At 52.5% G+C, this 9,411-nt stretch overlaps 1 protein-coding gene across 2 annotated transcripts; it reads left to right on the top strand.

The window, feature by feature from the left end:
• The first annotated feature begins 315 nt into the window (after window positions 1-315).
• On the top strand, window positions 316-7,131 carry ZNF134 (zinc finger protein 134). Of its 2 annotated transcripts, XM_047094422.1 has the most exons (3): window positions 316-572; window positions 4,619-4,718; window positions 5,353-7,131. In XM_047094422.1, the coding sequence occupies exons 2-3, from the start codon at window positions 4,679-4,681 to the stop codon at window positions 6,585-6,587; spliced, it is 1,275 nt and encodes a 424-aa protein (XP_046950378.1). In that variant the 5' UTR covers window positions 316-572; window positions 4,619-4,678; the 3' UTR covers window positions 6,588-7,131. The 2 variants fall into 2 exon arrangements, with proteins under 2 accessions (XP_046950378.1, XP_046950377.1); XM_047094421.1 differs by lacking the exon at window positions 4,619-4,718.
• Window positions 7,132-9,411: the final 2,280 nt, after the last annotated feature.

The raw sequence follows: 9,411 nt of genomic DNA, 5'->3' as shown, positions 1-9,411 counted from the left end.
AGATGTGTCCACGTGGTTTTGTGGCTTTGGGAAATAGCCACAAGAACGTTTCCAAACATTTCTTTGACCTCCGCATTATACACCCGGCTCCTTGTGAGGAGCGAAGCCCCCGTTCCATCCTCGGAGCTTCGAGGTACCATTTCCCAGCGCCCCTCGCGGGACCACTGGGCCCCACCCCGGCCGGGAGCGAGTCCGCGGGCGTCTGGGGCCAATTGTTCTGGAGAACCACATTACCCAGAAGCCTCTGCGCCTTGCTTGGTGGCACTCTTTAAAGGCGCGCGGAAGGCGACTGGGCGGGACTTCCGGTGTCTTCCCCGCGGCGGACATTTTGTCCGCTCTCGGTGGGCCGCTCGGACTAGAGCCTCGGGATCGCTGGTTCGGCCCGGAGTGACGGAAGCGGGAGGACACGGGAGGAGACTCTGTGCTCGCCGCAGGGAGGCTCGGCGGTGGCAGCGCCCGCGAAGGCTCCGCTGCCCGCGACGGCGGCGCGCGGGTCCCGACCTGGGACTCCTCACGGCCCCGTATGGTCCTCCAGGTTGTGATGGCGGCCGCGGTTGGTGGATCCGGCCTAGGTGGGTACTTTGTTCCCCGGACCTTGACGCGTTTCGTCCCTGCGCTCGGAATCACGAAGCCTCGAACGAAGGGTGTCAGTTGAGGCGGTTGCGGCCCCGCCTCCAGTGCTCTGGGCCGCTGGGGCCCGTGTGGGAGGAGCCCCCGTTTGTCACCGCCGTCGAAGTGGTCCTGGCCGAGCGACCGGCACGCGCAGAGGCTTGGAGGGGCGATGGGCCGCGAGGGCCGGGGAAAGTGGGGCCGTCGTGTTTGCAGGGGGGGGAGGGGGGCGGGTAGCGGGCGAGCGGAAGCCTTGCGTGGACTGGCCGGGGGAGCCGCGGAGCAGCGTGAGGCGATCTGGGCTCCGGGGGGCCGGTGAGGAGCCTCGGACTCCTCCGGGAGTGTTGTGGCGGCTGGAGAGGTTGCAGGTGGAGACGTGGTTGGCAGGGTTTCCTCAGTGTCGGATGTCGATGTCGGGTGACGGCTGCTCTGAAAGTAGGAGTCAGGGGCTGTCACAGGTCCGTGTCCGGTTTTTCTCCCCGGAGGTCCGAGAGAGTGCGGCAGAGAGCTGCCCCGCAGGGGTCGGGAGTTGCGCTCGGGACGTGGCAAAGCCGAGGCGCCTCGCAGGGGAGGTGTCCCACGGGCATCTGGGGAGGGGGCTGGGGTGGAGACCACCGAGGGATGAGGCCTCGGGTCGGGAGCCCCCCAGATTCGGGGGAAGAAGATTAAGGATGTGTGTGTCGTGTGTGGTCCTTGGGGTGAGAGGTCGGAGGGCAGGGAGGAGGGGGTGGACGCCCTCATTCCCTCCAGGGAGAGTCCCTGCTGGAGGAGGAGAGGGCCGGAGGGTGTGAGGAGCCTGGCCTGGGATGCAGGGGCAGGTGTGAGGCGCCCCAGATTGGCCGGTGTGTGGACCCAGCAAAGGTTCTGCGCGTGGAGCAGGGGAGAGTCAGCCGGGCGGGGGGAGCCGCCGTAGCCCAGTCCTGGGCGCTGGTGCACCCGCTCCGCAGCTGTTCAGGTAAGGAGAGACCGTGGACGTGTTAGAGGGGCGGCCCGCAGACTCCGCAGAGGAGGGTATACCAGTAGGCCGGTTTGGTGAAGGGACACGGGTACACCTGGCTCGCATGAGCAAGTGGGCGAAGATCAACGTGTGTAGCTGTAAGTGGATACTGATGCCCAGTGACGGGTCAGAGCGCCTGCCTCTGTCTGATTATGATGGAAAGCCTTAAGTACCACGTTTTCTGAAAAGCTGAAAAAGAAATCCCCAATTTAAAAATCCCATCACTTCATTTGCACCAAAACCATTTGGGTAAAAAGCCAATTCAAAGATCTTTGATCTGTGTTAATGTGTGTGACCCAAACAGCAGCCCTGTTTAGGTGGGTACCACCACTGTCTGCTTTACCGGTGAGGACGGGGTGACACCGGTCTTTGTTCGCGCAGCTGGGCGGAGGCGGCACTAAGGTCTTAGTATCTGAGGTGAGACATTCAGAAATCGTGGGCGCGGAAGGGCAGGGCAGGGGTTACAGGGGTCGTTCAGTCGGTGGTGCCCCATGTGGTGGCCTGCCGTCCTCAGCCCCCTCTTCCCTCTTACTGCCGGGTTGCTTTGATGGTGCAAGCACTTAGGATCTCTGCATAGGTGAGTCCTCGGTCCTCAGTCAGTGCACTTGCCCATGATCTTGGTAACCCAGTGTGGCAAATGCTGGTGTCTTAGCAGTGTTCACCTCCCTTGTATTTGCCTGTGGGTGTGGGGATGCTGGTGTCACTAACGGTCTGTACCTGGAATTTGGTGCAGTGGCATGAAGTGTGGAACGGTGTCCAGCTATAGGAACAAGCTTGGGCAGAGACATCCCTGGAGGCTGAACTGCGAGTGTTCAGGGAGCCTCAGGTCTCCGTTATGTTTGGTGTGATCAGCGAGCAGGGGACAGAATTCAGCTCTGGAACAGCAGCCTATGGAGCTGGGCTTCTGTTTTGGGAGTGGTGGGAGCCATGGAAGGTTTAGAGCAGAGGAGTGATCCGATTGGTCTTCACAGGCTTTCTCTGGCTGCACGGTGAGGAAGATTGGGGTGAGGAAAGAAGACTGTTGATGGCTGGACTAGATTGGTGGTTCTGGAGGTGAGGGACGGGTGCTGGATTCTGGGTTTGTGTTTTGTGTCTCTTTAAGTAGGGCCAACCGGACTTTCTGATGTGGATGGTGAGAGAAAGGAGAGGACTCAGGGATGAGCTCACAGCTCCCACAGTTTTTGGCGTGAGAAGGTATAAGGATGGAAAAGTTCTCAATTGAGACAGCGAAGTTGGTGGTGGGAGTAACTTCCGGAAATAATATCAGGAGTTGGGCTTTGACCACGTTGAGTCTGTAGCGTCTAAAGGCATCTGAGCGGAGGTTTCAGGTAGGCAGCTGGACGCACATGTTTGGATTTCACAGGAGGGATCCAAGTCCGCAAAGTGGCAGCCAGTATATGGATTAGAGTAGAGCTGCGTGTCAGATTTATAGAGAGGATCTTTTTGTCACAGTGGCGGTACCATTAAGGGTCCGCAGGGGGGTGGACACGGCAGAGAGGGAGTCACTTAAGGGACAAAGGGAGTGTAGTGTCCATGGTGGGGGAGATAATAGGGTCTGGCGGGGTGGGGGGAGTCTTCCAGAGAGGGGAGACACGAGATGAGTGCTGGGGCGTAGCAGTAACAGAGATGAGATGAAAGTGAGGCCAAAGCAGGCACCCGTTTCCTTTCCTGGGTGCTTCCCAGGCTTTCCTGGTGACCTGTAGTGGGACCTAGGGAGTTTCTGCCAAACTCAGAGGTAGATTAGCTCAGAGGCTGATTGGGTCAGCTGGCAGAGTGACTGTGCTTGGGGTACAAGGCCAGTGGGCGCGGGCTCTGAATGAGAACGTATGTCAAGTGTTAAGCCCGACTGATGGGGATATGGCACCCTTGGTACGTAACGGCAAAGTGGGAAGGGGCTGGGCTTATCTGATGTCTATATGTGGTTCCGGATTGCTGAAATCGAATCAAAGAATAGGGCCAGGAAGGGAGGATTTAAAAGCTGGGTTTAGAGGTACACGGCACTGGGAACCATCAGCTGGAACCAGATGTGATCTTGGCTGCAATAACCAAGAATTCCGTGGGTGCTGTGTGCACATTTGCACGTGGGAGGTACCTGTGTTGTGGGTATCCGTAGACCTGAGGGAGGTGTGGTCTAAAGAGTGACGTGTACTGGCGATGGAATCTGAGTTCATAGCCTGGGGGCTTTAGAGGAGAATTCTGGGCTCACATTTGTATGTAAGAGGCGTGATCTCCGGACCAGGGGAACTAGCTGGCAGAAGTGTCTGTTTGTCCCCCACCTGTTGTTCTGGGCTGGACAAAATGATTACTAGGAAATGAGGAACGAGTGAGCCGGCACCGATCACACAAGGGCCTGGTATCCTGTCTGAGTTGGGGAGCTGAGGAGGAAAGGGAAGGTGTGGTGGATAGACCAGGAGTCCTGGGGAGAGCTGCTGCCCCCGTGTTCAGTTGTTGATGTCAGTCAGGGTCATGTGACTTTGAAGGATGCGCTTGTGTGTTTCTCTTGGGAAGAGTGGCCCAGAGACTTGAGTCACACGGTCTTCCTGGGTAAGGCCCCACATACCCCAGTTTTCTGGGCTGTGCTCTACTGTTTTCCCTCAGAGGTTGCCATTTTCTTCCCAGAGCTGCTGTGGGCACTGCCTTTTTCCCTCAGTAACACAGGTTTTCTGGGTGCCGGGGTTCAGCTGTGTGAACTGCCTCCTTCGGTCCCTGTGGTCAGTCCCGTGGACTACCCTGCTTGCCGTTTTCCTGGCTGTATGTGGCTCTGTCCACATTCGTGATAACCTCTGTGCTCCAGATTCTACCCTTTCGTATAATTGGCATTTCCTTGGGCCTACCTGTGTCATGAATTGTCATCATGGCCACTGCCTGTGGGGCCCATGGTGCTGATCTGCAAGACATTTCTGGTGTTCATTTTGCAATATTTAATTGTCCTTTGATCTCTTGTGGGCAGGCTGCTCTGGGCCACTGCTTTCCTACTTGCCCTGTCTTTCCTCTACGACTTGTTTCTTCCAGATTTTTTGTGGTTGCTGAACATAGCAGGGGAAAGAACTCTGAGTGCCTGACTGAGAGGTCATGACTCTAGCCATGGCTGGAGGGACGTGGACAGGCCCTGGTGAGTGGGAGCGTGGGGAGGGGGCTTCAGGGCTGGCTTCAAATAGCACCAGAAACCTATCCTGGGCACCACTCCTGTTTGGTGCCCAGGTTATAAACCACACCTATTTCTGTCTTTTTCTCCTCGTTCTGGACACTTATTTATCGTTTCTGTCCAGACCTCCAACCCAGGGCTGTCCACGCCCACTCACCAGTGCTCTCTGCTGCTCTTTCTGCGGTGCGTCCTGTGTTGGACAGTGCTGATGTGTCTGAGACATACATCTGTTCTTAAATGGTTTTTGAACACCAGTTGCTCATTTTAAATCAGATTTTCCCGGGCCTAGACATACATTTCTGTGTAGTGCCCACCAATAGCTAAGGCCCTTCAAAAATCATCTGCAGAGGAGTAAACTGGATATCCTACCTGCTGGTTCTCCCTGACCTACACCCCGTCCTTGGGTCTTTGTCCCTTGTGAAGCCTTCCTCATTCTGTGACCCTTTGAGGCCCAGTATTGCACAGCAGCTTTTTCTTTAACCTGATCCCACATCTGCTGTCCTACCGACCCCCCCGTGGGCTAAATACTAGACACGTGTGTGATGGGGTTGCCCCTTCTCCAAAGTCCCCATTCACTTAAAGAGCATTTTTCTGCCCGCAGGTTATTGGTGCACGGCGAAAGATGAAGAGGCACCTTCTGAGCAGACCGTTTCTTTAGGAGTCTCCCATGATAGCATTTCCAAGGCAGGTTCATCAACCCAGATGGCTCACCCTTGTGACATTTGTGGCCCCATCGTGAAAGACCTCTTACACCTGGATGAACACCAGGAAATATGCCAAGGACTGAAACCTTACACCTGCGGGGCATGTGGGAGACAGTTTTTGTTCAGTGCAAACTTTCACCAGCATCAGAAGCAGTACAGTGTAGAGAAACCTGTCAGAAGAGACAGAGGCAAGACCTCATCTGGGAAGAACTGTAGGGTTTGTGAAGAACCTCGCCTGTCGGGAAAGCCCTTTCTGTGTGAGGAGCAGTGGAGCCTCCAGGCCAGTCTGGGCAGTCACCAGCGACAGGCCACCCACAGCAAGAAGAAGAGGAGGACTGGGAGCGGGGAGGCCTCTCACAGCGGACAGATGCAGTACAGCTGCAGCGAATGCGGGAAGGCCTTCAACCGCAAAGACACGCTTGTCCAGCACCAGAGAATCCACACCGGAGAAAGGCCCTACGAGTGCAGCGAATGCGGGAAGGCCTTCAGCCGCAAAGCCACACTTATCCAGCACCAGAGAATCCACACCGGAGAAAGGCCTTACGAATGCAAAGAATGTGGGAAAGCCTTTAGCCGCAAAGACAATCTTACTCAGCACAAAAGAATTCACACCGGAGAAATGCCTTACAAGTGTAGCGAGTGTGGAAAATACTTTAGCCATCACTCCAACCTCATCGTACACCAGAGAGTTCACAACGGAGCGAGGCCTTATAAGTGTAACAACTGTGGGAAAGTCTTCAGACACAAATCCACACTTGTTCAGCATGAGAGCATCCATACTGGAGAAAATCCTTACGTTTGCAGTGATTGTGGGAAATCCTTTGGCCACAAGTACACCCTCATTAAACACCAGAGAATTCACACTGAGGCAAGGCCTTTTGAGTGCATCGACTGTGGGAAATTCTTTAGTAGAAGCTCTGACTTTATTGCACACCAGAGAGTTCACACAGGGGAAAGGCCATTTGTGTGCAGCAAATGTGGGAAAGATTTCATCAGAACATCCCACCTTGTGAGGCACCAAAAAGTTCACACTGGAGAAAGGCCATACGAGTGCAACGAATGTGGGAAAGCCTATAGTTTAAGCTCCCACCTCATTCGGCACCAGAAGGTTCACACTGCAGGACGGCTTTAGGAGTGCTTTCAACACAACAGGACTTGTATGGAGAGGGGCTTTGTGATTGCCCTTGGAGAGGAAGACACCAGTCAGATGTTGAACCTCATGTATCTGAACATTATTAGCACTGGGGAGGGACCTTAAGGATGCCAGGTACAGGGACACTTTCATGGGTTGCGTTGCACTTGCAGACCTGCTCAGGTTCCTTGCCAAATTTGCCACCCAATGTCTGTGGCAGAAACCATCTCAGTTCTACCAGCTTCGTTTCTGTATGTCCTCAGGGACACCTCCAGTCTCTGGAGGAAATTATGAGAATCCTGAATTGAATGGGGTTCCTCATTCCCTCCCCACTGACTGGTAAAGGTGTGGACTTCACCCATCTTTAGCCAAGAGGACCTGAGCTGTGTTCTGGAGGCTTACAGAAGAGCTTTACTTTCTTCATGGACATTGTTGGCCTCATGTGGTACATGTGACACATTTTTCTCCGAGTCACCCCACCTGGAGAACCACTTGTCTTCTGTTGCTCTGGTCTCTGTGATAATAAAGACATTATTTAAACCATCGTTAATCTTGGACGTTCTTTTTACTGTTTGGATTGGTTTGCAGACAGTAGGCCCTGCCAAACGGAAGCGGTAAACGGTGCTCGTGGGGGCCTCCAGCTTCAGGTACCTCAAATGGAAGAGCAGGCTGGCAGAGAACCACTCTCAGTCCAGTTCTGGTGTTGCTGACGCAAGCTTTTTAGGTGAGAGGTCAGGGGTTTGCGGGCCTGATTTTGTCTGGATTTCAGCGTAATTTGAGGGTGGTGTTGAGGAAGGTTGGGGCAGCCTTCGCGGTGTTTGGGAGCGGCGTGGATTGAGTGTCTTATTTCCAGCATAGGTACCACGTTTCCCAGCACTGTTAGGGGAAGCTGTTTCTGAGGACCTGCCAAGTTCCCGCTGCCCTGAAGGCCAGAATCTGATCTGCTGCCCAAGTCTCTGGCTGCAAGACCTACCATCCCAGGAAGGAAACAAAAATAAGTTTCGCCCTGGGTGTGAATAATTGGAATTGCGGAGACTGCAGCAAGTGAGAGTGGATGTGCCCATTTTAAAAACGTCCACAAACATTCCAATCGCTGTGGCTGTATGAGATCGGGATGCGTGGAAATTCTTAGGATCTCCAGGGCTGTGTCACTCTGTGACCAAGGTCAGTGGCAGAGCAAAGCATGTAAAGTTTACCTTGATACTTGTACCTCCCTGGCTCTTTACCCAGTGTCTTTGCCGCATGGGCAAGAACTGGCACAGACATTGTGGTCCAAAGTTGTAGTTTTTGTGACCAGCCAGAGCCTCTGGGGACTCCCTTGCAAACAGCCTTCACTGCTTGCCAGTTTTCCTTAGTGCTGAGGAAGAGGCTCTCTTCACAGGGCATTTGGAGAGAGAGGGTAGAGTCACTATATTGGTGCTCGATCTGGTGTTCCAGTAGAAGCACAAGACCTGGATGTTAGTGGAATCATTTTTTATAGTTTCTTTAAGGTGTAGTCCACATGCAGTATACTGCACACACTTAAAGCGTACCGTTTGGTAAGCCTTAACATATGCACAAACCTGAGGATCACCCAGCCATGTTCTTGGACATACCTACCCCCCAGAGTTACCTCATGCCCCTTCCTAATACTTCCCGTGTCTTCCCTAGGCAACCGTTGATTTACTTCCAGTATGGATAAAGGTGTCTTTTCTAGATTCTTCTTTATAGTGGAACCTTAGAAGTTTATTATCATCTGCTGTCTTCCATGCAGCCTTATTTTAAGAATCACTCCTGTTGTGTGTATAAATAGCTCGTTCTCTTCATTGCTGAGTAATGCTCTGGTGGGATATACTGCAGTTTATCCCTTTATCTGAATTGCCTTTTGTTTTCTCCCCCCAAATTCTGAGTATTCAAAACAAAGCTCCTGCAAATGTTAATATAAAGTCTTTATATGGACGTTTTGAGCTGAGGAAATTTCTAAACAAAGTGTTGAATGTGTGGCCTTGTCTCTTACCATTTATGGTAAAATGTAATAGGGAAGAGATAAATGTAGGGAAGAACTATTAAACAGAAAAGACCCAAGATTTGATGATTTGGGAAATTCTTATCCTGTCTTAGTTGCAAAAGACATTGAAAGGAAGTGATTCATGGTGAGAAAAGCATGTTCTGGAGAACTAGCCACAGGTGTTGCTGTACAACCTTTTGTAAGATCTCAGGAAAATCAGAAGAACAGTATGCGGGCACATGACATTTCTTTGAAGAGATTGTGACTAAGCAGGCCCCTCTGCAACCCGAGAGCAACTAAGAAGCTTAAAGGTATCCCACGGCCAGCTCAGCAAAAGTCAAAAATAGATAATGGGATCATTCAGGGGGGAGGTCTGTGGACCAACCTCTTGTGTAATGGAGTCAATACAGAAGAGCCACAAAGCTCTCAAGAAATTCATTCTAGTAGAAATAACGTTGGATCTCAAAGGGACAGAGTACAAAATTAGGACTTCCAATATTCTACACACATGAAACTGGCTAAGCAAATTTCTAAACTGTAAACCTTTGTTACCTGTGATTGGAAAGGAGGACTCCGAGGGCAGAGTAGAACCCAGGGTGGGGAGCTGTGAGCCCAGTGGCCAGAGGCCTGAACCACAGAATATATTCCCAGGCCTTGGTTCCTAATGTAGTTTGCTAAACTTGATTTCAGATTTTCTTGGGACTTGTGCCTTTTACTTATTTTTTCATTTTCTCCCGTTTTGAAACAATGCGTATACTGTTATCCTAGGTCTATTCCACCATTTTATTTTTGGTAGCAGTTACCTTGTTTTCTAATTTTACAGATCCACAGATGGAG

Source organism: Lynx rufus, unplaced genomic scaffold (genome assembly GCF_022079265.1).
Source record: "Lynx rufus isolate CCGP_SWC_20201006 ecotype Redwood Valley unplaced genomic scaffold, mLynRuf1.p SCAF_39, whole genome shotgun sequence".
In the NCBI taxonomy this organism is placed as follows: Eukaryota; Metazoa; Chordata; class Mammalia; order Carnivora; family Felidae; genus Lynx; species Lynx rufus.
Note: the sequence above shows the minus strand (reverse complement) of the source record. Positions and strands in the feature narration are given on the sequence as shown.

Coding starts and splice junctions, on each gene's coding strand:
- ZNF134 (XM_047094421.1), top strand. CDS start 524: ATGGTCCTCCAGGTTGTGATGGCGGCCGCGGTTGGTGGATCCGGCCTA. Junction 573..5,352: donor GGTTGGTGGATCCGGCCTAG/GTGGGTACTTTG, acceptor TTCTGCCCGCAG/GTTATTGGTGCACGGCGAAA.